Source organism: Kwoniella dendrophila, chromosome 2 (assembly GCF_036810415.1).
Source record: "Kwoniella dendrophila CBS 6074 chromosome 2, complete sequence".
NCBI classification, from domain to species: Eukaryota; Fungi; Basidiomycota; class Tremellomycetes; order Tremellales; family Cryptococcaceae; genus Kwoniella; species Kwoniella dendrophila.
Genome location: NC_089477.1, coordinates 830,631 through 856,511, shown reverse-complemented (window position 1 = coordinate 856,511; position 25,881 = coordinate 830,631). Strand labels below are relative to the sequence as shown.

Below are 25,881 nucleotides of genomic sequence, written 5' to 3'. Positions count from 1 at the left end.
CAAGAACTAAGAGCAATGAAAAGGTTTTGTAAAATACATATATGCATTTAGTGGTATACTTCCGTTGATCAATTCGTAAGCTTTTATTCAACAGTATTATCTTGACGTGACATAATCACAACGTATATCTGAGACTGATTCAATATCATACGGAGTCGTACTAATCATGCACTCCGTGTGACTGAGCCACTCGATGTAGTGTACCGTATACAGTTCACAATTGCTCTGAATTTTTTACAGCAGGTATCTTATATTTTCGCTTTCCCGCTCCATTGCCATTATTATCATCGCTACTTATCGCCATAATCAACCACTACGACCAATATGGTAGCCAAAATTACCACTTTACCGAGTGCTATTCCTATCGTCGCAGAAATTTGGACTCATATATGCCGCTTTGACGGGGCAACCAGAAAGTACATCACATCGGGCTACGTCAAACTTCCGTTGGTAGAACCTGATCTTGAAGTATGGTGTCGGATCTGTTTGATTTCGAGATCATGGAAATTTTTGACGGACAATGAAAGGGAAGATATAGCACGATTTCATAAGGCGATAGTAGAAGGATCTCATCCTCGTGAGTACTTTGGCTATTTGTCCGGAAACATTCCCTCAAGCTCATCTGATATCTCATCGCGTCAGCTCAACAACTTGTACCGGTTGATGACGACCTTGAAGCTCGTATTACAGCTCAAGTCACCGGTATTTTCGAAATCAAGATCAATCAGCTCAATCAACGAATATATGATCTCAACGTCAAGGTAAATCGTCTTTCCAGTGAGAACCAGGATCTAGCAGAGAAGATGGCAACTCTCACAAAAAAGCAGGATACCGCCACTTCAGCATTGGCCAATGCCTTCAGTGAGTCCTATAAAAACATGTCTTTTTGAGCCCTGCATACTGAGACAATCTATTTACAATCCAGCTCAACAATCATGCTCTGACAATGATCACGTCGACGTCGTTTTAGATAAGGTACTTAGTGGTCATGCCCGGGTTCAAGATCTTTGCGAAAGACTTGACCTCAAGTTGGATCGCATTGATGCTAGAGTTGATCGTGATGATGTTAGATTTAGCAAAGTGGACTCAAAATTCGAAGATTTATTCAATCAAGTATCAATCTCTCGAAAAAATATCGAACAATTGACACTCAGAGCTAACCAATCCAAAGTCAACCAAGACCGCTGGGAGTCGTCGTTGGAAGAGGTAAGTGAACGACTGGATGCCCTGGCGTGGAAAGTGCGACATCAAGGGAAAAATCACTTTGACCTCAATCTGAAGGTGGATAACATGAAGACACGGATGGAATTTGCTATAGAACAAGTTCAAGTCAGAGTGAGTAATTAACTTATTTCGGTGTGTCTTTTCGAATCCTTCAAGCCTTCCTACTGACAAGTGTTTTTACGCTTGATATGACAGGAAATGAACCAGGTTCTTCGAGCTATCAGCAGAGGGGCTCATCCTGTGCCTACTTTGAATGGCATGCGCTGTCCAGAAGGTAAAATTCCGTTTCCTGGTGATTCCAAGCATGTGAGCACCATCTCCTCTGTCGAACTCGAAACAAATACACTTCTTGAAATAGCTAAAACCTCTAACGCTTCAACAGAAATGGGTCTTAAGTCTTCCCGAAGACATACAAAAGTTGTCTGAACCAGATCTGGAGTCTTGGCTCGACGCTTACGAGATCAGTCAAGTATCTAGAGACTTTGATTTTATGACAAAGGTTAGCACTGAAGACAAGAAAGCTTTCCTTTAACATTTCATTACTGGAGATATGGATTTTAGTCATTTCAAAAATTAGGTAAATTTATCCACTCACTGAGAGAACATGGTGAATATACAATCGTTACGACTTGACGTACTTATGTAGAAAATACGAGAACTTACCATTAAAGGTCTTCGTAATATACAGTAATTAAAACATGCATATATGTATCTATTGATAAGCGGTCGTATACCCATTCGTCAGCTACATCTTTTCTAGTGTTCGATACCTCACTCAAAACGCTGTCTTGACGTGATATCATTGTTGCGTATATCTGAGACTGATTCATACAATATGAAGTCGTACGAAAATTTTTATGTGTTCTGTGTGATTTTGTATATTCTGACAATAGATAGTTGAGCTCAGAAGATGATGCTGCCTTTCAATTTGATTACCTACACGGATCCTCATGTTCCTCGTCTTCCTCATCTACTTTTTTTCCACCGTTTATACTGTACTCTTCCACCTCCGTACGCTATTCACAACAACTATCATGATGGAAGAAGATCGATTGCCAATATCAACGTCAAGCTTCTACTGTGAGTAATAAGGGTCAGGAAGGGAATTGATAGCGGTTTTCGTTTACTTGGTGTACTGATATATTGATCTGTAGGGTTTGACAAAATGGATATGGCTCCACTCGAAGACAAAATCGAAACCGCCATTATGGCTAAAGTCGAAGCTGAATTGAAGATTGCCAACGATAGAATTGAAGGTCTCGATCATGCTTTGGAAAGCCTTTCGAAGAGTATGGAAGCCTTTGAAGACCGAACGAAAGAAACTGATATTCGATACAATAGAGATTTAGCACTTGTTCATGATCAAGATATTTCGCGATCAGACAAAGTTGACTTGACCGACAAATCCAATTTGAATGGCGTGGACGAATGTCTTAAAAGATACGTATTTGAACACGTCTCTGAACCTATCTCAGCTAGGCTGGAACATACAAAAAATAAATTGGATGCCTTGATCAACTCTGTTGATCGGATCGATAACAAAGTCGATCGAGTCGATTGTAAAGTAGATAGATACGATAATAAAGGCGTATTGGACATCAAAACAGAGAAAGTCTCACAAAAGGTTGATATAGAGTACAAGATCGGAAAAAATTCCGAGTCGTTTGAAAAAACAAATCTGCAAATTACTGAGAGACGGGGCCTTCATAATGAAGAACAAATCTCAGTGGTCAGGACGTTTGAAAAGATCAACAGAGTCTTGATAGCTTTATTGAGGAAATTCACGTGCGGGTATGAGGGCTCCGTTAGCTCTATTGATACGCAACGTGTCATGATATTTACCGTTTCACTTGGTAACGGAAATGAACAAGGTATCTCTCAAGATGCCAAGATGGATCCATCCTGTGCCCAGCCTAGATGGTGACTACAATTTTGTCCTTGAACGATTTAATGACGTAAGTTTCCCTATTCTTGATGTGTCAGGTCTATCGCATGAAATATCCAAATTTAAAACTGCTGAATTATAGAAATGGGCTTTGTACAAGCCTTCCAAGATCGAGGATCTGTCTCTGGGGGAGTTGAACGGATGCCTTAATTTGTTTGATATGTATTGCGAGACCATGAACGGGGCCGTACGGTACACTTTCTTAAGATGGTGATCCATGAATGGATATCTTTTTCGCCTACAGCCCATCTTTCGTTGATTTCTATAAACGAAAGACCGTGAAAGATGACCGGTGGGATTTTGTGATTATCGACAGCATGAATGATGTATTGGTGCATATTGCCAATGTCTTCTTGCAGTCACAAACATCACACCTGCATCCTTGCGATATATGTATCTGAAAAGATGATTAAGATCCTATTTTGTGCCTATCGTCTTTTACTCCAGCTTTCTCTTCTATCTCTAGATTCGGGACTTCGACTTCTTCTACCAGAATCACCATTTCTATCTCTATCTCCTCTTCTACCATTATCATAGTCTGGACTTTGTCTTCTATTACTGATTGAACTTCTTCTACCTTGACCTCTTATACCTAATCCACTACCTCCACCAGCTGCACCACCTCTCCGACTACCGCCGTTAGCAGGTTCACCACCTTCAAAACCACCATTTCTTCCTCCGCCTCTATCCCTTGAAGGGTCACCTCCTCTTGGACCGCCACCTCTGAAATCTTGAGGTGGTAACGGTTGACCTCTATGCCAATGTTGTTCTTCTTTTTTTTGATGATGTCCATGCGGTGCTTTATCTCTATCACCCCATCCAAATGATTGAATTCCATTTAATCCACCATCACGACCATTCGATCCTGGTTGTTCTCGGTCTGAACCTCTTGGATTTCTTGATGAAGATGAATTTGATGGTCCACCACCTGCAGGTAATTTAGGTTCAGGTATATATAATGAAACACTGATTAAATCACCTGTAACAAATCCATAATCATCTAATGATTTTTCATCAATCTTTCTTGATTTTGATCTTGACGTTGATGCATTATTATTTCTATCTATTTCATCTAAATCAATATCCATTTTATTCTGTTCAACATCAACATCTATTTTACTTGAATTTGAGGTAGAAGTTGAAGCAAATAAATCTCTACCTGTAAATGAAACTAAATCTTTTGATTTATATAATCCTCTTGCCGAAGCATCTACAAAAATATGTCTAAATGAATATCTTGCTAGAGGTGATCTATAAGGTGGTGGAAATGAAGGTAATAATGAACGTATGAGTGAAGATGGGGTTGATGACTTCCTATTAGAGATCTCGTATTTTAGTATTTCCTTTAAATAGGTTATCTTGATCGAAAACCTCATCACTTACCATCCATAAACTTGGAATTCATCTCTTAATGGTATATTTCCTTCATCAAATTCAATTAACGGTACATGTTTACCTTTTGTTACGTATATTCGAATTAAGAAGGGTGAGATAGCCTATAGAGGCCCTCAGTAGAAGTCAGCTTAGCTCCCTTTTGACAACCCAGTCATACTTGTTTCCATGATCATTGCATTTTTCTGCTTCGCATATTGTGAGGTTACCTGCATAATGTTGGGCACGACTTACCTCTTCTTCCGGTGTTTCGCTTCTCCTCCTCCTGATCGGCGATCTACTCCTTGAGCGCGAATATGACCTGCTTCTGGATGGCGATGGTGATCGAGGCATTGTGTTATTGCTGATTGCCAAGCTGAAAATCTATGCAGTAGTACAAGAGAATTGTTAAGAAGGTCAGAACATTACCATCTTCCTCTCGAAGCGACATGACAGCTGTGAGAATGTCTTAAGTGGAGGGCGCCGATATGTCTGATGTTTTGTTAGATAACCTTTACATATCTATCTGCCTTTTGGTCAATAATTAACGAACTCTTCCTACTTCATTACATCTACCTCGGTCTTTCAGCATTTATGATCTTAGTCTAAATTCAACAAAATCCTCATTGCAGCTAAAATCATATCACCGCAAATTACCTGAAAACACCTAACAAAATGGCTGAAGATCGAAGATCAAGATGGGATGATCCATCATCATCTACGCCTCCAACTTCAGCACCACCAAATGCAGCTGCCGATGCATCAGATGCAGCCGCCAGAGCAGCTGCTATAGCAGCTAAAATAGCAGCATCTCTTAGACCTGGAGTACAAGGAAATGAATTGATGAAACAGGAAAAGAAAGATGAAGGTGATTTCGTCAAGGATATTGAAGTAAATGATTTGAGGAATAGATATGTTTTAACTAAAGGTAGTACACAGAAGCAGGTGAGTTGTATATCTTTTTCTGTGGTAGTAATCTATATCTTTGATAAGTCAATTCTGAAAATTAAGATTGGAGGAAGGAGGTTATATCTATCATGGAGAGGGAAAGGGGAAAGACATTATCATTGAGCTTGCTAAATATGAGAGCTGACGTGAAAATTATTAACAACCCCGATGACACAGATTGAAGAAGAAACAGGAGCATCGGTAGTAACTAAAGGAGTTTGGGTACCTGATAGAAGCAAAATGCCTGTTGGAGAATCACCATTATATTTACATATAGTTGCAACTTCACAATCAATTTTAGATGCTGCAATTTCAAAAGTACAAGAATTGATTGATCAAGAATTAGGTCCATTAATTGATACAAGAACAATGGTAGCTAGAAATAGAGCTTTAGGTTTACCTCCTCCACCTGAAGCTAATTTAGATTCAAGAGGTCCAGGTGGTAGACAAAAATGGCCAGAAGAAAAATTATATATAAGTTTAGAAAGTTTAAGAAATTTTAATGTTAGAGCTAAAACTGTTGGTCCAGGTGTAAGTGAGATTTTTTGCCATTTCAAGCTTAATTGTCCGTAGAAGACTTTCAAAGGATATCTGCATCATATTTGAAAGAGAAGAAAAATGGAATGAATACATATTTGAGTACTTGTATGGAAAAAAAGGGAAATAATTGGAAAGAACGAAATCAATCGCACCAGTGTATCTGATATTACGACCAAATGCTGAGACATTTCTTTTCACAGGGTATGTTCGTGAAGTATATTCAAGCCGAGACGGGTGCTAGAGTACAAATCAAAGGTCAAGGTTCAGGTTTCATGGAAAATGATACTGGTAGAGAATCAGATGATCCTATGCACATTAACATAGCGTGAGTAGATGTTCCACTGAGAAGGCCATCACAGACTATACGTGTCGTGTGATAAATGAGTATCGCTAACAACCTGACGTCCTCTCATAGCGCTCCTACACAAGAGCAAATAGATCGAGCAAAAGTCCTTTGTAACGATCTTTTAGAAGTTTTACGTCAAGAATGGTCAAAAGCAAGAGATGCAATGGCAAATCAACAGCAACATCATGGTGGTCATGGTGGCTATCAACAACAAGGGTATGGAGGATATCAACAAGGTCAGCAAGGTGGTCAAGCACAGGGTCAAGATGCCTATGCTGCTTATTACGCTGTGAGTGCTTTCGTTAAGCTAGCTTGCCACGGACCAAAGCTTATTCTGTTGCATTCTTTATAACAGCAGCAGAATGGACAGAATGGTACCCCTTCTTCACAAACCGCAGCCACACCTGCACCGGCAGCTGCAGGAAGTGCAACTCCAGCGGAAGGTACAGATGCTTGGGCTCAATATGCCGCTTACTGGGCTGCTTACGGTTACGATGTAAATGATCCTCAATGTGAGTTATCTCAGCTTCAAGGTGATTTGTCTACCCATGTTACCTATTTGAACTGATATAACGTTTATGATTTTTACAGTCCAAGCTTGGCAAGCATCACAATATGGTCAACAGGGTCACACACCACAAGCAGGAGCAGAAACCCCTGCGCCACAATAGAGGTGCAGCTAAGAGAACGAAAAAAAGAATTGTCTATGATGTAGGATGTTATGTACAATTTCCTTATATGCATGTTACCATTTATACAAAGCCATCAACATAAAAAGCAAGAATTGGATATCAACATAGCATGATGTGTAGGATCATTTATATGTAAACAAGCAAAGGAAAAGAAGTATAGTAATTATATAGAAGGAATGTGCATTTGCGTTTCCATAACTCTATTATCGTAAAAAGTTTTTCTGATGAAAGAGTGATTTGAACAAACAATCAAAGATTATCTGCGGAAATTCAAGCACGACCGTATGGTACCTCAGTTTAGCATTCATTACTATCACTGAACTCGTAGATTGTTTTCATAAAATGAAAAATAGGAGAACAGTGTACACATTCGAATGCGGTAGGAGATTTATGTGGATTCGGAGAGGAGTATGAATTGTGATTGGGGACAGTTACTACTGTATGCTGTCGAATGTTGAGCGGTCTATCGAAGTACGATCTGCATGCAGTGCTACTTTGAATGATTGAAGAAGGGAAGACGATATGAGATAGTGATATAAATCAAGACTGAAAAAAAATAAAGAAAGGTTGGAAAGTAAAGTAGATAATAATTTCTGTTCATAAATCACATTCCCATACTTTCGCCCTATGCATGATGGATTTTTGGCTATACAACAATGAGCCTAGTGAGACATGACGTGGATTTGTTTTGAAAAAATTGACAGTGATAAGGGTTATTTGGAGTCCCCGCAGTTCATCAATCGAACTACGCTTTATAATATATACCGGAGCATCTGTCCATCTACGTCGTGCTGGCATATGGACAGGGAGTGAATGATATTGTTGTTGTTGATGATATCAGTATTCCATGGAGGAAAGTGGTCACAGAGTTCGATACGAGCTACTCTTTATCATCATCATCGCATAGATCTTTCAGCTGTGAGGTTTATTCAGCAAAAAAAGAAAATGTGGTCTTTAGCTTTAGCTGGATTATTACCAGTCGCTTTAGCTATTAATGTACCTCAAACATATATAAATACAGCTATAGCAAGAACAATAGAATTAGGTGGATTAACAACACAAATTTCAACTCAATATAATATAAAATCAATTGATAATTCACCTGGAGAATATTTTTTAGCTTTATCTGGTGAAAATGATTTACCACCTGCTTGGTATGAAATAAGTTTAGGTGGAAAGAAATTGGAAAGTAGATTATTGGATGAATCGTGAGTTTATCCTAGCTTGATTGTTGAAGGAATATTCATATTGGATGAGAGACTATAGCTCTTCATTGTACACTGTATTCTAGTTCGAGACGGAATCACTGATCGTTCCGTTCTTGTACAGTCCATCAACTGTAGCAGTTCAATTAGGTAAAACGAAAAAAGATGAAACCGTTACATTATCTTTAACTCAAGTTTTAGCACATACAAGTACACCTTTACCTGCTGAGATTGAACAAAGAGATCCACAATATTTAATTTGGAAAACGAATTCAACTTATGTTGATAGTTGGTATCCTACTGAAGTTGAAAGAATCAAAATTAGAGCACCACATCCATCAATATTATCATATTCATCACCATCATCAATTCCTCAAACTTATACACGTGATAGTACAATAACGAAATCTGGTGGTACATTAACTTTAGGTCCTTTTCATTCTTTACCACCAACATTATCATCAGAAAACAAAAACAGTAATCAAAAAATTGTAGAACAAAAACCTTTTTCAGTACATTATGAAACTAAAGATCCAATTATCGGTATTAGAAATTTAAAAAGATCAGCTGAAGTTAGTCATTGGGGAAGTAATTTCAATATTCAAGATGAGATTGAATTGGTCAATAAAGGTCCAAAGTGAGTTACAAGTTGTGCTTTTAGTGTATATCATACATGGAAGGAAGTTTGTGAATAGTGTAAAAGGATTGAAAAAAAACCAATCTGAATTGGAGGAAAATGTCAGATTCGATATATAATCTTTGTTGTTGATGATAACGGGAAACGATTCAAACGATGTGTTTGATCTATTTCTAACCACCTTTCTATGCTTCTTTCCTATAGACTCAAAGGGCACTTCTCTAGATTAGCTCATCAACAATCAAAATTCCATGCATCAGTACCTGCACAAATTTTAACTGAATTAACATTTAAATTACCACCTACATCACATTCACCATATTATTATGATACAATAGGTAATGTATCTACATCACATTTCAGACAGGGTTCTACACCTTCAACTATAGCACAAAATAAAAGAAAAACTTCACCTAGATTAGTTGATGGTAATTTAGAAATTAAACCTAGATATCCAATTTTAGGTGGATGGAATTATTCTTTTACAATTGGTTATGATACTCCTTTACAAGATGTTTTAAAATCTGATTCTGATTCATCATCATCAAATAATAATAGAAAAATATTATCTGTACCTTTCTTAACTGGTTTAAAAGATGTCGTAGTTGATCAAGCTGAGTTAAATATCATTTTACCTGAAGGTGCAAGGTTAGTGATTACTTTCTATTTGTAAACCACCCGTTGTTTAGGTCTTGCATTGCTAACATTGATATTCTTCTTTTTATCAGTGACGTTCAAGTCTTCACTCCTTTCCCAGTTGATTCAATCGAACATTCTATTCATAAAACATACCTTGATACTACAGGTAGATACGCTATAACCTTGAAGAAAACACAATTAACTGAAAATCATGCTCAGAATGTATATGTAAGTAAATATTCCTTTTGATCACAATGTATGGAAGGAAGAAGGTTTATCAGCATGAGTGTTTTTACTAATTTACGATTGTTGTTGTAATCAGGTAACATACCATTATCCTCTTTCCGCACAATTCCAAAAACCCTTAACAATAGCTTCATTAGTGGGCAGTTTGTTCTTACTTGGTATGGGATTAAGAAGGGTAAATTACAGTATTGAGAAGATTTGAGAGGAAACCTAAGGATTAAATAGATCAGTATATACAATAAAAGATACATTGCATGCATATATGCATAAGCAATGTAGGATTGTCGAAAAGCTCATATGAGATGCATGTATACTGTATCTGTATAGAACATCTTCGTAATCATAGAGTGCACTAATGATCGAAATGACAATGATGATGACGGTTGACGGTTGACGCGTTTTTAGGTGTGTGAGACGCGTCGTCAAACGGAAAACATGACAAAAGTTGATTTTGCATTTATTCCCTTCAAATCCTGAACAATACCTTTATGCTCTCGTACTGCTGCAAAGCTCTTGACTGTCAAGCATTCTTTGAAACTCTACATCGTCGTCGAATCTGAACAATAATCATATACAAACTGAAGAAGTGACGCCAAAACAACATCGATATTGGGTCTTTTTAAACAAGATGGAAGATGATTATTTCTCCTTGAATGCGATTTTAGCTGATAATCATGTAAGTACGGGATCTTTTTGAAGCATTCACGTTTATTCTCTTCCTTCTTTCAGAAGAATCTGGATATAATGTAAAAGGGATAATTCCCTCACTTTCGCTCTTTGATTACAAAATAGGTTTATATCAACTTTCATATGAGACGCGCTGATAACTTTGATATTCCCTCGATGAACAGAAACTATCATGCTCATTTACGTTGGATGTAGAAGGTTTAGGTTATCTAGAAGGTGGTACAGAGAATAATGTGAGTTTACATTCTCATCACTATTTCTTCATGTAAAGGATGATAAGCTGACAAGATCGATGTGGACAGATTCATCAACACTCGAAAGTCGAATTACCATTTTGGTTAGCTCAAACATTGAGTCTGAAGTGAGCTATTCTATTGTAAATTCAAGCTTGATAGTCGCTTGATACCCCAAGATCTAGCTTGATGCTTGTTATACCTTGACGTGATTCGGTATCCATAGTAATACCAAGCAGTGCTAACATAGTCATCATCAATAGTGAATTCACTACATTTCCTCTACCTCCACCATATTCCAATCGGGTGAAAGCTGCACTGAAGGCCTCCGCTCAGAGCGTCAAGCTGTCGAATTTAGTTGGAGGTAATGGTTGGTGGTATAGATGGGGAAGGAGGATAGCAGATGTGTAAGTAGCAAGATTACCTATCATAATAAGAAACACAGCCTCAGATTTCTCATCTGCGTTGTGGACACAATTTGTTCGAGGGATCAAACCCAAAAAACATACGATATACATTTACTTCTCAAACATTTTGCGATAGCTTTCGCTACCCCTTGCCCTTATGACAGCGCAATAATTCCTGCCTCTATGGAATGTAAAAATTGTATTTGAAAAGAGCTAATATGCAATGCTTTCTCACTTAGTCTGGACGATGTCCCTCAAGCGGATTTATTGAATACATTGCTGAAAGTACGTCGATATCGTTCAAGCAAGCTGATCTTTGAGATGGTCCATCAAGCTGACGAACGATTTCCTTATTTCCAGGCCTTTGTCAACCGTCTACCTGCATTACAGGATCTTTCGGCACATCATGCTTCAGCAGATCATACTTTACCTGAATCATCGACTAGTACAGGTGAAGCATTTAGGGATGGTATGGAAGGTGATGAACGTGAATGTGAGTCGTTAATCTTCTAATGTATGCCTCGTGGGCCTTGGTTCATGGCTGACAGTTATGAACTGGGGTTCAGTATTTGCTGTAGGCCAAGAATCAGGTAAGATGGCTAGGAGTTGGTATGATGGTAGTAGTAGTAGGAAAGGGGGAAGATAAATAAGCGGCATCTATAGATCACCTCACTTGCTTAATGAGCAATTTCCGACAGAACAGACAGCTTTCGAGTATCGTGATTTCAATGTTGTACCAATATGTATCACTAGATTTGACTCTGCAATACCAATATCATTACTAATTCATACCATTCACGTCACGGTCGTTGTTACAGGAAAAAAAGTTTTCTCGAAATCGCATACCTTGGCATCTCGTTTCTGCTATTCCGATCATTCATTCAACTCGTAAGAAGTCTGGGCTCAAGTGCGACTACTGTAACTTTACGTTCTCAGTTACCTTCAGTTACCCAGAAGGAGGCCGTGACCCCTTTCTAACTGGAGTATCATTTCTTCGGTCTTGGGAGCAAAGGAATTTCAGGGAAAAACTTTGCGTTTCGGAATAACGCTAATTAACGTGCGGCTCAAACGGTACACAATATTATAATCATGACAAATTAAAGAACCCTAAAAAATGGATAGTTACCGGGGCACCTGTATGCTCTTCTTTGTTCATGTCTTGCTCTGTTTTTTTTTGCGTTGTTCTTTTTAATGTACGGGCAAGTATTCATCGCCTCAATGATATTGATTAGGTACTGGCGACGATGTGATGGATAATCGAGAACACTTTGATAGTGTTCATTATCAATATATATCTTTCAAATCTCATTTCAGACGAAATCGCTCGTACAGTAATCACCTATATCATAAGGACAATATCCGTGTTTCAGAATCAGATCTTTCAACAACCCCTTTATACTGTGATGAAAGGCTAAGAAAACACACACATAATACACACAACGCTATACTTTCAGAACTCACGCTTGGATCATTTTTTTTTAATTTACCTTGATACGATATACCGTCCTTTTGACTTTACATAGATTGACTAGAATAGGTAAATCAACTGCTCATCTATAGTTATCGATCATCATAAAATCAAACGCCTACCTCCTTCTTCTTTTCCTGGTCCTATCCAATCTCAACTCACCTGGTGTGAGAACATATACTTCTTATTTTCTTGTAAGTTTTGTCAATTCATTTATGAACTTGGGGAAATCGATTAATATCATAGCTGAATAGTTTATTCTACTGGATTACACAGCCTCAAGCTACGTCAATCTTCCGACTGAACACGACAACTTGACGCACCCACGATCATTTCTTGTTACACCTTCCATTTAGATATCCTTTCATCCTTTGTTATTATTGAAATAATAGCTTTCGACTGTATTAGTATACTTAGACATATACATATATTACACTATACTACGATTCTTCCTTAGATATCGAGAATCAACACCAATAGGATTTTCTGCCTTCTTGGATGTCCGCTTGATAAAACGTCAGAGCTCATCAATATACACATATATATATATATATATCAACTTCTCCACCCAACAAATCACCGAAGGTGATTACTGAATAATCAACATGTTGACTATAAGTCTACTGAGGGTTTTATCCCTAATCGTACCCTATCTCATATTCATATCACTACTTTATCAAGCATCAGCTCAATCCACAATAACGTCTAAAAATGCGATAGCTACTGGAACGACACCTTCACCATCAACAACTGTATATACCGGAATACCTTCATTGATATTTGGCAGTATACCTACCATGACTGCTTGCCAATCTCAAGTGTAAGTGAAATGAATAAGATCGCTCATAACGACTATCCTCGGGTAGCCTTGTAATCACAGCTGATCTTTGTCATTATAATTTCAGTATTCTCTGGCAAGTGTATAATGAAGATCCCTCAAAAGTTAATATCACACTTTATGCAATGAATGATGGCGTTGATCAATCTATTCCCTCACCATCAACAACCGCTGTAGCTGCAACACAAACATCCAAAGCTGCAGTAGTTTCATCCCAAACAGCATTAGCTGCATCACCAAAACCCACATCAGCTGGTATCACTTCATCCGTTGCTGCCGCTCAGGCAGTCGTCACACCTTCGGCCGTTCCAAATAAACGACAAGAGATACAAGAACGAACCGTACTAGATTTGAATATAACTCTAGTCACTCAATATGCTAATCATGGATGGGGTTTCAATCCTGTTAAATTACCTGAGGGTAGATACTATATATTAGGGGTAGTCGATGACGGTCATCAAACATCCAATAAAAGTAATGTATTTTCAGTAGTCGAAGGTGATGACACAGCTTGTTTATCAGTCTACAAAAGTTTGTCAGCTTCAGCAACCGGTACAGCAACTAAAAATGGAGGATCAGCGAAAATTACAGCAACAAGTTCATCAAGTGGAATAGTTGGTGGTTCAGCTGAAAATGATAATAATTCAACTGAAAAGAAAGGTATAAGTGGTGGAGCTATTGGTGGGATTGTTGTTGGTGTAATAGCTGGTTTAGCTGCATTAGCTTTACTTCTGTTTTGCTGTAAAAGAAAAAGAAGAAATGTCAGAAATGGAAGTTCTGAAGAAGGTCGTGGTGGTGGATTTGGTGGATTTAGTATTGGTAGAGATAATAAACATAGACATTCGAAAATGCCTTCTGATCAAACTACACCTACTCCGTCAGATTTGGGCCATAGTACGAATTCTAAAACAATGATGGTAGATAAGAATCCAATCGCTATGACACCTGTCGCTCTAAGAACAGGTGATTCATATAGATCAGATAAATCTGATGAAGAAAAAGGAGCTATCGAAAATCAACCGACAATAGAAGAATTACCTGGAACTAATACAAATACATTTATGACTCCCCAATCTACACCTTTTACCGCTTCTTCGTTCGGCTCGCAGACACATGGCAGAAGACGCTCAGATCCATTCACGACTCCGACTTTAGGGGAACTACCATCTTTATCACCTATTTACTCAAATGATGAAATTGGTAAATTCAGCTATAATCCAGACTCAACCACATCAAATGGTTCAACTACTATAACTCAACCTGCAGCCGCAATGTTGCCTAAAATGAAATCGATTTCACGTAATCCTTCTAAAACATCAAATCAAGGACAATCTCCTTCAGATAATGATGGCACAGCTGCGGGTGTAGGATTAGGGATTTCTTCGGTTACAGCTTTGAAACCATCAGAATCATTCACTGCTTCATCAACATTTGATAAACAAAGTAAATCTGAACCAGGTACAAGAAGGTCTTCTCTTCATGGTTTAGGTAACGGAACACCACCTTCACCTGATCCTAATCAATTCGCTATTCCCACCACCAACGGTATTGCAGGAGCACCAGGTTTAGGTAGATCGACTAGTAGTAGAAGAAAACCTGTTCCTTCTTTAGGACCTGAATTGAGAACTGAATTGGCTAGACAAGGTAGTTTGAAAGATTTGAAAGATGGTAAACCGAAAGATGATTCAAATAACAATGCTGTACAACAGCAAGGTAGAAGGAAAAGTTATAAATTAATGCCTGATCCGCCTATGATACAGGAGTAGAAGATGTGGTGGATATTGGTTGAACCAATGAACAATACCCTCGGAAAATTGGATACTGGTATTGTAGCAGACGGACTATGTTTAGCGTACCGCAACCTCCCCTCAATCATGCTATACATTAAGGCCTCCTTCCTTGTATCATACATACTACGAACTGAATTTTTTGACGACATCTATGCATATTCATCGTTTCTTGTGAAGCGTTGAACATCTGTATCTGATTGGGAATAGTGAGAATCTATAAATTCTGACGTTGATCTACCGTCTGAAGAGGTTCTGCAGAAACTTGTCTTTATCTATCTTCAATGAGTGGAAGTAAGTTTCGTTATTCGTTATGAGGTATGATCTGAAAGATGGTGTTTTCATATTCTGTCTACTTCCTCTCTTCTTCATCAATCTTCTTCAATACATCTATCAAATGAGTATCCAAACCTTTGGGTAAAGTTAACACACCATTCGGCGTTATTAATCTATATGTTGGTAAAGGTGAATATGTTGAAGCTATTATCTATGCAAAATACAGTTATTCAAGTCAATATAGGTATGTCTCTGATATGAAGGATATGAATGATCAATTTGACCATATTATACTGAAGACAACCACTTACTTTACCTTCTTGTACATAGACTGATCCAATTAAATCTTCTGTTTCACCTATTCTACCTGCAGGCGGAACAGCTCTTTCATCTATAGTATTATGGAGATACAAATTAGCAATCCTACTTTTCTATGGTCTTGAGGTCATAACGTCCTGCAGGTGAAGTCGACTTACCTGTAATATGTATCCATCCATCTGTAGGTCTAGTTTCAGCTTCATATTTGATTGTATCTGATTTATCTTGTTCTAAACCTGATTTAATTGAATCATGTAAAACATCTCTGCAAAATAACACACCCATACACTTCAATATTAGTCGAGATTATATACAGATGAAGTCTCATAATGTCAAATAAATCAATGAATCAATGTTACTCACAAAAATCTAGGTTCTTCTTTAAAATCATCCAAAGTAGCATTTTCTAAAGGTAAATAACCTAAAATGGTTTTAGATTTACTTATAGGTGGATTAGGTAAAAAAGATAATGTTAAATGTGTATGATTAGGATGATAATGTAAATAAGGATGTGATGGATCTTTCGTTGATGGTGATGATGTTGATGATGATGATTGTGGTTGCTGATAATGAATGGTAGTTGAACTGGATGAACGGATTGATGATACAGGTTTATTGGATTGTCTGATGAGAGTTGATGGGATTGAACGAAGGGTCGAAGCGAATCGAGGCGATAATGAAGCCATTTTGTTAATTATAGCTCAGTCTGATATATCTTTTTTCCTCGTTTGTATAACTCAATCTTCACTGTATCGATCACGACAAGAGCAAGTCACTGTGTTCAGTCGAAAGTTATCATCCCTTTAATAGAACATCATGATCAGAAATTGATTTCCTATCAGCATCATCATTGAACAGATGAACATCCTCCACTATCGAACATGAACATCGCTCGCAAACCTTATTTTCACCTTCCATATAAATTGACAACTTCGTCTTGATCTCTGGAAGAGATAATCCGCCTTTTTTCCCCTTATACCCTTCATTTTCATCCCATTCTCATTCTCTTAAGCTAATTGCAATCATCCTTTCATGTGGTGCTCCTTTCTAAATCTCAAAACACAAGCATACCGAAATTAGTATAGAATAATAGCAAATATAGCTGACATGAAAACGATATGGCCTGTTTCAAGAATATTTAGCTTGGAAAACGCATTCTATGTTGATAAAAACAATAAAAAACAACTCGCAGATTGTATGACGGGAAAATCAATAGCGCAATCAATTGCAAATGTCTTCTTCTAATTTCAGTAATCTTCAGAGATTTCAGGATTATCTAAATTCCGCTCCGGCTACAGGAGGAGGTTATATTAGTGAACTTACAGAACAGGAACTCGCTGCTGAAGAAGCTAGTACACAAAAGAAACCTCGTTTCGCTAATAGTACGGATGATATTGTGACAAACAATGATGCAGTTACTGGAAATAACACTAATTCAAGTAATAACGAAGGGACTTTGGAGTCATTTGCTTCAAAACTTAAATCACAATTAGGTAGTATATTTACTTCCAATACCACTAACGATACAAGTGACACAGCGACGAAAACAAATTACAGTGATAAATCATCGAGACCACTAGCGCCTACAGTAGAAGACGTGGAAGAAGATCAATCGACTTCGGATAATGGTGATAATGTACCTCGGGGACGTGACAAAGAGAAAAGAAGAGCGCATTATGGAACAAGACATTTTTCTCCAGATGATAAATTCAGACCATCACATTCATCAAGAAAAAGTTCTTCATCTTCTTCAGACGATTGGGATGAACCCACGGATGGTAGAGATCGTAGGAAAACTCGCGATGAAGACGACATTCATCGTATTTGGAAAAACTATAATCCCGATGGCGTATCATTTCCAGAATTCCTGGAAGAATATCATAACAAAGTGTGAGTGGCGCTTTCATGCAGGACAACATTTTTGGAAGAATAGAGGCAGAGGAGGAAAAGAACAACACTGTTTTCATTGCTGTACGCTGTACGAAACTGACTAATTTATGTCAACTATACATATTGTATACTGACATAGCGAGGGATATGAAAGGAGCGAACAATCTGGAACGAAAACCAAACCAAGGAGGACCCAAACTCCTTTCAATAGGAGTCCTATCCCTTATTCAGACCACGAAGATCATGAGATGAGTGGAGCTATTCAGTCATCAGACGATGAAGATGAATTCACATCCAAGACTAATGATAAATCGACACGTTCCCGTCTACATCGACGTTCTTCAACTAATCACAATAAAGACATGAACGATTCTGGTAGTACTGACTCTAAAGCTGATTCTCCCAGAACTTCCAGAAGACAAAGCTTTAGAGATTGGTATAACCGACGTTTCCATGGTACACAAAGTGGACCTGATCAAAGTTATATACCTGATAACGTATGTAAGTAAACATCCACTTTTCATGTTTCTCCAAGCATTTATAAGCCCGACAATCTGCTTACCGCTCTGTAGTTGGCAACATGAACTACTCTTTCGCATCACCTTTCCAGCCAAGTTTTATGGCACCCGCTCCTAATATGTCTTGGAACAACAACTCATGGCAAAGCGGACCAGGAAGCTGGATGCCTCCTCCTGGAGATTTCAGCAGTCTCAACTTTGGTCAGCCTTCTTCCAATCCGTTTAACCCATACAATCAGAGTACATGGCAAAGTGGATTTACAAATCCAGCAATTGGTATACCCCCTAATTTCAACCCATATTTCCCTAACACTCCTAATCAAGCATTTTTTAATGGCGGGTATCCACCTAATACCCCATCACCATGGGCCAATCCATCGATTGGACCGATTAACATCCAGAATACAACGTGAGTTATTCAATTTTTTTTCTTGATATTGATCTCTATATATAACATTTGCTCAAAATTTTTGTATTGATCATTTAGACAATCTTCAATGGGCCAAAGTCAAACACCAGGGACAACTTTCGCAGATCGGATAGGTAAAATGACAGAAAAAAGATTAGAGATGGAGCGAAATACAGCAGCGACAGCCAGTACAGCTACATCCTTACCGGGTACTACTATCAACAACACAGCAGCGACTAACCAACTATCAAGTTTGTTGGGAGGCTTGAACCCATTTCAACAACAACAGTTATTGCAAAATCTAAGCCAACAAGGAAATAATCTGAGTTGGGCAGATAGAATACGATTACAACAAGCTTTAAGTGGGAATGAAATTGGAAATGGGAATGATGCCAAATTAGATTCTCGATCTAATGAATGGCGAACCGCTTCTGTGAATGGAACCTCATTTAGAGTGCCTCCCGGTAGAAGCGTTAGAGAAGTATATAATACTCTAACAGGTGGTGGGTTTGGTGGAAATTCGTTTTTTTAACCGGCTTTTCGCCTTCTCAGCTCAGGGTTGAAGTACTGTCAGATATTTGGTCATCGCTGATGTTGATGATGTAAGATTTATGTTGTCATCGATGAGCAGTATTGATAATCTGCTTACAAGTAAATGAGCTGTCCCATATTATAACAACTAAATTACTACTAGCTATAGTTTATACGTTTGAGTATGATGTACACTGTATATAGTAAGCAGTCCATCTAAAATTAAATGCAAGTCATGGAACAAGCGATTCAGGGATAACTGTGTTTGTTCCTATCTAGCGCGGGAAATTATAGCAGCTGTAATCTTCCTATCCTACACAATAGCTTTTCCATATGCATTCCCAATTTCTTGATATCCTGCCATGGTACGATGCAGTTGTACAATTGATATAAGTATAGATTTAATCGCTATTTCTGGACTCAGGAATGCTTGAACTGATTATGACGTGAGCAGAATGATCATAATCAAGACGAAATTACGTTATTAACAGAAAAACATTGATAATCATTAATAATCCGCTGACATAAAGGTGATTACGTTTTACTTATCTCCTACTGTGGCTATTATCAATCACAAAGATTAGATTAGGCATAACTTATTGTTTCTTGTCGTTTTGAGCTGAGAAAACATTAACGAATATACTATATATACATGCATGGAACTCAGCAATTAGAAGCACCCTTATGCACTTATCCATCCGAAAGCTTTAAGCATACAATCCTTTAAATATAACTTCTCAAACATCACATCATGTCATCCCAAACAGTCCTGATAACCGGTTTGAACGGTTTTACCGCGCCTCATATCGCTCACCAATTCCTAAGCAACGGTTGGAATGTAAGAGGTACTGTCCGTTCAACTTCAAAAAAAGAAGCTGTACTCAACCTTCCATCATTGAAGGAGTGGGCAGCCAAAGGGAAATTAGAGATTGTCATTGTAGAAGATTTCCTTACTTCAGATTGGAGCGAAGCTTTGAATGGTGCTGACGCTGTGAGTACAAGATGAACTACGATAGAACTGTTCATGTATTGATACGATGTTATACATATCAGGTAGTACTTGCTGCTTCACCTTTTAATATGACCTTGAAAACATATGAAGAGTTCGCTCATCCAGCTGTCAAAGGTACTACGAGAATACTTGAAGCTGCCGCCAAGGTTTCCAGTATCAAATCGATAGCATACGTATCATCAACTGTAGCAGTTATGAATTATCTTACACCTGCAGCAACTCATGAAGGTAAAATCTATACTGAAAAAGATTGGCTGCCATGGACCGAAGAAGATGCTAAAAAAGAGTAAGTTCATTTCTAATCTCTGAAATACCCAGTACAACGTAATAACTGATGCATATCCTAACCAGGGACTTTTCCGCTGCTCATTGGTACTGTATATCCAAGAAATACGCAGGACGAGCTGCTAGGGAAACAAAGGAGAGAACGGGAGCCACTTGGGCGTTATCCTCCTACTGCTCTCCCGGTATGTACTTTTTTGCATTTCCCGGAATAAAAGGTCCAACGACTTCCCTTACATAGCTATCATATATACATAGGTATTTACGGTCCAGTTGAACACATCAATGATATAAAAGAAATCAAAAATTTGACTCCTGGATCTGATCTTTCAACTTCTTCGCTCTATCGAGCACTTTGTGGCGGTGAAAAATCACCCATCTCACCTGAATACCACGTCCAATACGTCGATGTGAGTTGGGATAACACTTTCATCTGTTTGTCCTTGTTTATAGTATCACCGTCGGATCACAAGTAGATTATCTACTGATGATTTTTTTTGAATTTCCTGATTTCCACCGGTCCGAGATTTAGCTGCCGCGATTTACTCTGGAGTGAACAAAAAATCTAATGGAAGATTCCTTACAGCAGGAGATTTTTGGACTTTTCAGAAATTTGCTAATATAGCAAGACAACTTAGACCCGACCTAAGCAAGTTCATAGTCAAAGGTAATCCTGAAGGTCGTGTAGACCCTGAAGAAGGCTCATACAGACTTGATGCTTCTGCTAGTGAAAAAGAACTGGGTATTACATGTGAGCTGTTGAAATTGGCGTTTTATACTCTTGTGTTCCGACTGATCATTTTGGTTTGTAGATCGAAAATTGGAAGATACTGTTCGCGATACTATAGCTAGATTCGAAGAATTGGGTGCATACAAAGATAACTAAATGGTAAAAGAATATATGTGGTGCAAGAATCTGTGAACACGGGGTGATGCATGCTACAAATTGTACAATTGATGTGATAATTACCAGAAATTCCACTTCGCAAGCAGACTGACTAACTTGTTTATGCCCAATCAATTTCTTTTCTATATTGCTCAAATTCTTGATGGCTCATACCATTTGTAGCCCAATTATTCAACATATCTTGAGCTTTTTTGGGGTCTTTTTGATTTATAGCTTTTAGTATCATATGATCTAACATTGAGGCTGAGACGTGACAAGTATCTTTTATAGCTTCTTTGATATTTTCTAATTTTTTAGGATCAAATCTATGTGGACCTGTACCATGATAACCTTCACCTAAATAGCAATCTATTTTTTTAGCAAAAGGAATAACTTTTTCTTCTAATTCGTTTCTTGATAAAGGTTGTTTTAAATAATTACTCCACTGATTTACTTGTTCATTTGTATATATTCTTTTACTTACCATCGATTTTATTAAAGCTGTTCTATCATCATTTTTTAATACAATATCTCTATAACCACCTTTACCATCTGAACTACCAAAACCATCACGAAATTCAGGTTGACCTTGAACATCAATTCCAAAACTTTTTAATGTATTTATAACTTTTGTAATTTCATTTTCATCTTTTGGATTTTTTAAAACATCAATTATTTTTTTTTTCAATTCTTTAGGTACATTTTTTTCTGAATATTGTTTGGAATTTAATAAATTTTCAACTTTTTTAACTGATCCAACAGGTATACCTAATTTCTTTTTTAATCTTTCACTAGGGGGTCCACCAACATATTGATTCATTTTGAATTTATCAGGATATCCACCTTTTTTACTTGTATTTCCATGTGATTCATTACGTCTTTTTATTTGTGCTGGATCTTTTTCACTTGTCCATATCTTATAGTTATTCATAGCTTGTGAATAATCACTCATATTCATTCCTATCATCATTCCTGCAATAGCTTGATCTTCATATCCTGCCTTTTTCAATTCTTTATATGCTTTAGAAGTTGGAATATGATATGATGTAGGCATATTCGACGGTCCATCATCATTTAGTTGAGATGTTTGTTGTCGTACCTGAGTAGCTGGGTCAGACGTTTGTTCTGTACTAGAAGAAGAAGAAGAAGGTTTCCAACCGGATTTTTTAGCTCGTTCAGCATATTCCTTATTACGTCTAGCTATATCCTTAGGATCTTTTTCTTTTCTCCATCCATTGAACATCTTCTTAGCTCTCTCTTTATCAGCTTGATTCATAGTCAAGATCATACCTGCTATAGCAGGATCTTTATATCCTGCGCGTTTTAGATATTTGTAAGGATCTTTAACATATTTGGATTGTGGCATATTACTTGAAGCTGCATTACTACCTTGTCCACTTGAATCCCTAGGTGGTCTAGAAGAGTCAGAGTCATCTGATGATTCATTACCCCCGCTTCGTCCACTAGATCTATGGGATCTAGCAGGATGTTCGGAATTGTTACCTGAACGATCCGCTCTTGGGGTACGAGATTTCAGCTGTCCCGTGGAATTATCAGTACTGTAAGCCTTGCTAAATATATAAGATCGATATAACACTTACCGCTAATCCATGTTTGTCCTTGCTCAACCACATGAACAAGCAGAATGTTGTTTTGATGCAGACTATCAATGTAAATAAATCTGGATGAAGTAGGAAAAACGATACACCTTCAACTATACAACCCATCATGAAAGTTGGCCAATAATCTTGCAAATGATCTTTGTGGCGAGATGAGAAGTATTCGCTATCTGGGCACATATGTGCTCTATCAGCTTGAAAGCATCAAGTTGAGCCAACATTCCCAATAGAGATTGCTTACTATAGTATTGTAATGGAATAACCAAGTCAAAACCAAAACCAAGTATCAAAGCTATTTCCATTGGACTTGTCCTTAATATGATCCAAGTACCGACAAAAATCCCCGATAATATAATTATATCCCATATCCCCGTGGTATCCGATAATAATATCACAATCTCTGCTAACCATCCTCCCGAAGGCGCTAACTATCACAGTCAAAGAAACAGTCCTGCACATCAGTTTGCACGTTGACAAAAACATGGTTATTGGGAAGCCTTACCCATTTTTCCCGAAAATCTTGAGCACGATCTCCTAAATCTCGCGGCATTTTTCCTATTTTGCAGATTTTATTATTTTATTATAGCACACAAGTTCAAAGTGTTTCTTAATCAAACAAGAACTGTCTAATGATAACAGTTATTAGAGTCTCCAACACATCATAATGCATGAAATGGTACAACGATACTCAAACACGTGTTCCATTATATGACGGTTTCCCCCGAATGCCCCAAATTCAGTAATATTGGATATCCTTTGTGCTATGTTTGTAACGTGTTTCGACTTTGAAATGATGATCAATTACCTAACAAACCTTTGTGTGGAAGTTTTTTCTTTTGGTTGCATCTCCGTCTACTGTACCGTCCTTTCTAAATATGTGTGTTGCAAACTTTTAAGTAAAAACACAAGAACACGATACGTGGTTGGATTGGCGCATTGAAAAACTGTGGATTTACATGTTTTTGGGAAATCCAAATTTCTCTGCTTCAACTTTGTGAATTTGTTTGTGTAATTGTTTTGACAATAAAAGTAAGAAGAGAACGATCGTTTTCGACATTGTGGTAGATTGACAAAATAGAACTTAAACTTAAACTTATTACATCCTAACATAAATAACACTATAAAGTATCAGAAATGACGACAGCTTCGATGGATGAAATGTTTTCCAGTTTAATGTCTGATCCTGGTCAAATCAGATTAAGTTTTGACTTGGATAGTAAAGTAGATACACAAAAAGATTTCTCAGAATTTTCTCAATCATATCAAAAACCGTCAACTTATGAATATGATGCTCGCTCTTCAACGCCTGATTCTCGAGCGAGTGCTCCGTCACTCTTTGGATCGAGTAATGCATCATTCTCTTCATTGAGTACACCCAGATCATCAACCAGCCCTCTAAATACTAGTGTCAAGTCCCCTTTCGATGTTCGATCCAATTTTCAATATAGTTCTCCCAATTGGCAAATTCATTATGATCGTCTGCATGATGATCAGCCTGAACCTATCTCAACAATTTCTCAAACACCGTCTGACAGTTCCAATAAACATGCTTATCAGGCATACTTTCCTGGCGCGATTAGCTCCCACCACGAGTTTCAACCACCAGACTCACCAGTTTCGCCTATGGATACCTCAATTTCAGCCATACATACGGATATTTCGAATAGTCAACCATCTGAAGATTACTTTGAGCCACAAAGCAATGATACGCCTGCTGAAGACTCAAGATCCGACTTGGACTCGTATGCTGGAGCTACAAGCTCAGAACCCCTGAGTCCGGATTCTCAAATAGCAAAATTCGATTTGGTTCAATCGAGATCGTCTATGCCAACATCACTGAGGCGAGGAGGTATACCCAGAAATCCTGGAACTGATATCTCTAGATTTTCAAGGACAACTGGTGGATACCCTTCGGGAAGCCGTGGGGAATTGGCAGAATCTGTAGATACAACTCAACAATCAATCCAATCAGGTGTACGCAATTTAAAACGTCATTACTATGAGTAAGTGACTAGATGAACCTGAACGATCTTGATATCAAAATCACGGCCGCTGATCGCTTTTCACCTCAAACAGAGCTAGGGAGATCGACCACGAAGTATTTACGGAGGGAATTTACTCTCACAACGTAGCTGCTAGTAAATCTACAGGTTGGAGACGAGAAGCGGTAAACACCAAGCAGAGAAATACAAGGTTTGGTAGATTAATCAGACCTGATAGACCGTCAAGACTTTCAGTCGTGGAGAACGCTGATAGAAGAAGTAATACCGGTACAACCGCTGTCAGTATGGTGAAGAAAAGTCTGGCCAGCTCAAGGAATATAACTGCACTTTCAGGATTTACTGGAACGAGAGAGCCTGATGCTTTTGATAGAGCAATAAATTATCACAGAGAACAAGCACAAAAAGCTCGTAAGTCTGTTTCTGCTACAGAATAAATTAACTCTTCATGAAAATAAGTAAATGACATATAAAGGTAGCTCAAGCAGGTCGCGGCAATCGATGGTTTCGAAATTAACATCTAAAGTATCAACAAAAGTAAAAAGCTTCTTCAAGGGTTTCTCTCTTAGCTCTAAAGCTACAAAGTCTCCCAGTGAAATAGACAAGAATTTCCAGACACCGCACAAAGAACATAGCTCGAATATAGAGATCGCTCATAGCACACCGGCCTCTCAAAGCGGTACGAACACACCCTCCCAAATCTATCCAGTTCCTCAGATTCGTTCGATTGATGATGGTGTAGGTGCCACGCTAGGTATAGATTTCTCTGCTTTCGGAAGAGATTAGTGCTTTGCTCCAATTGTATTTATCTGGCAGGGGTATGCGTATCAAGAATTGAAGATATAGTATAGGACATCAGTAATGTCTGTACTGGATGTATTTTGTTGTATTCGTAATACTGCGTGTGTTACCACCTTATTGGGCAGA

The 25,881-nt window shown here is 38.0% G+C and overlaps 12 protein-coding genes across 12 annotated transcripts; 9 read left to right on the top strand and 3 right to left on the bottom strand.

Moving 5' to 3' along the window:
* Positions 1–324: 324 nt before the first annotated feature.
* On the top strand, positions 325–1,756 carry L201_001737 (uncharacterized protein; the record flags this gene model as incomplete). Its single annotated transcript, XM_066217524.1, has 6 exons — positions 325–577; positions 643–861; positions 926–1,206; positions 1,282–1,335; positions 1,420–1,530; positions 1,607–1,756. 6 exons carry the CDS (start codon positions 325–327, stop codon positions 1,754–1,756), a joined length of 1,068 nt encoding a protein of 355 aa, XP_066073621.1.
* A 633-nt stretch (positions 1,757–2,389) lies between these two features.
* Positions 2,390–3,148, top strand: L201_001736 (uncharacterized protein; the record flags this gene model as incomplete). Its single annotated transcript, XM_066217523.1, has 1 exon — positions 2,390–3,148. One exon carries the CDS (start codon positions 2,390–2,392, stop codon positions 3,146–3,148), a length of 759 nt encoding a protein of 252 aa, XP_066073620.1.
* Positions 3,149–3,597: 449 nt separating this feature from the next.
* Positions 3,598–4,894, bottom strand: L201_001735 (uncharacterized protein; the record flags this gene model as incomplete). Its single annotated transcript, XM_066217522.1, has 3 exons — positions 3,598–4,483; positions 4,553–4,665; positions 4,796–4,894. The coding sequence occupies 3 exons, from the start codon at positions 4,892–4,894 to the stop codon at positions 3,598–3,600; spliced, it is 1,098 nt and encodes a 365-aa protein (XP_066073619.1).
* Positions 4,895–5,215: 321 nt separating this feature from the next.
* On the top strand, positions 5,216–7,045 carry L201_001734 (uncharacterized protein; the record flags this gene model as incomplete). Its single annotated transcript, XM_066217521.1, has 6 exons — positions 5,216–5,485; positions 5,666–6,019; positions 6,229–6,353; positions 6,444–6,663; positions 6,730–6,886; positions 6,966–7,045. The coding sequence occupies 6 exons, from the start codon at positions 5,216–5,218 to the stop codon at positions 7,043–7,045; spliced, it is 1,206 nt and encodes a 401-aa protein (XP_066073618.1).
* Positions 7,046–8,011: 966 nt separating this feature from the next.
* On the top strand, positions 8,012–9,995 carry L201_001733 (uncharacterized protein; the record flags this gene model as incomplete). The annotated part of the gene is made up of 5 exons (XM_066217520.1): positions 8,012–8,274; positions 8,396–8,908; positions 9,113–9,556; positions 9,637–9,775; positions 9,870–9,995. The coding sequence occupies 5 exons, from the start codon at positions 8,012–8,014 to the stop codon at positions 9,993–9,995; spliced, it is 1,485 nt and encodes a 494-aa protein (XP_066073617.1).
* A 426-nt stretch (positions 9,996–10,421) lies between these two features.
* On the top strand, positions 10,422–11,766 carry L201_001732 (uncharacterized protein; the record flags this gene model as incomplete). The annotated part of the gene is made up of 7 exons (XM_066217519.1): positions 10,422–10,469; positions 10,645–10,713; positions 10,783–10,841; positions 10,977–11,120; positions 11,360–11,405; positions 11,481–11,613; positions 11,687–11,766. The coding sequence occupies 7 exons, from the start codon at positions 10,422–10,424 to the stop codon at positions 11,764–11,766; spliced, it is 579 nt and encodes a 192-aa protein (XP_066073616.1).
* Positions 11,767–13,193: 1,427 nt separating this feature from the next.
* On the top strand, positions 13,194–15,192 carry L201_001731 (uncharacterized protein; the record flags this gene model as incomplete). Its single annotated transcript, XM_066217518.1, has 2 exons — positions 13,194–13,408; positions 13,494–15,192. 2 exons carry the CDS (start codon positions 13,194–13,196, stop codon positions 15,190–15,192), a joined length of 1,914 nt encoding a protein of 637 aa, XP_066073615.1.
* Positions 15,193–15,565: 373 nt separating this feature from the next.
* Positions 15,566–16,493, bottom strand: L201_001730 (uncharacterized protein; the record flags this gene model as incomplete). The annotated part of the gene is made up of 4 exons (XM_066217517.1): positions 15,566–15,700; positions 15,801–15,880; positions 15,966–16,072; positions 16,171–16,493. The coding sequence occupies 4 exons, from the start codon at positions 16,491–16,493 to the stop codon at positions 15,566–15,568; spliced, it is 645 nt and encodes a 214-aa protein (XP_066073614.1).
* A 545-nt stretch (positions 16,494–17,038) lies between these two features.
* On the top strand, positions 17,039–19,156 carry L201_001729 (uncharacterized protein; the record flags this gene model as incomplete). Its single annotated transcript, XM_066217516.1, has 4 exons — positions 17,039–17,697; positions 17,837–18,198; positions 18,270–18,624; positions 18,703–19,156. 4 exons carry the CDS (start codon positions 17,039–17,041, stop codon positions 19,154–19,156), a joined length of 1,830 nt encoding a protein of 609 aa, XP_066073613.1.
* Positions 19,157–19,906: 750 nt separating this feature from the next.
* Positions 19,907–21,335, top strand: L201_001728 (uncharacterized protein; the record flags this gene model as incomplete). Its single annotated transcript, XM_066217515.1, has 6 exons — positions 19,907–20,146; positions 20,209–20,453; positions 20,519–20,634; positions 20,708–20,863; positions 20,976–21,200; positions 21,262–21,335. The coding sequence occupies 6 exons, from the start codon at positions 19,907–19,909 to the stop codon at positions 21,333–21,335; spliced, it is 1,056 nt and encodes a 351-aa protein (XP_066073612.1).
* Positions 21,336–21,456: 121 nt separating this feature from the next.
* On the bottom strand, positions 21,457–23,504 carry L201_001727 (uncharacterized protein; the record flags this gene model as incomplete). Its single annotated transcript, XM_066217514.1, has 4 exons — positions 21,457–22,872; positions 22,937–23,124; positions 23,196–23,382; positions 23,457–23,504. 4 exons carry the CDS (start codon positions 23,502–23,504, stop codon positions 21,457–21,459), a joined length of 1,839 nt encoding a protein of 612 aa, XP_066073611.1.
* A 584-nt stretch (positions 23,505–24,088) lies between these two features.
* On the top strand, positions 24,089–25,391 carry L201_001726 (uncharacterized protein; the record flags this gene model as incomplete). Its single annotated transcript, XM_066217513.1, has 2 exons — positions 24,089–24,957; positions 25,031–25,391. The coding sequence occupies 2 exons, from the start codon at positions 24,089–24,091 to the stop codon at positions 25,389–25,391; spliced, it is 1,230 nt and encodes a 409-aa protein (XP_066073610.1).
* Positions 25,392–25,881: the final 490 nt, after the last annotated feature.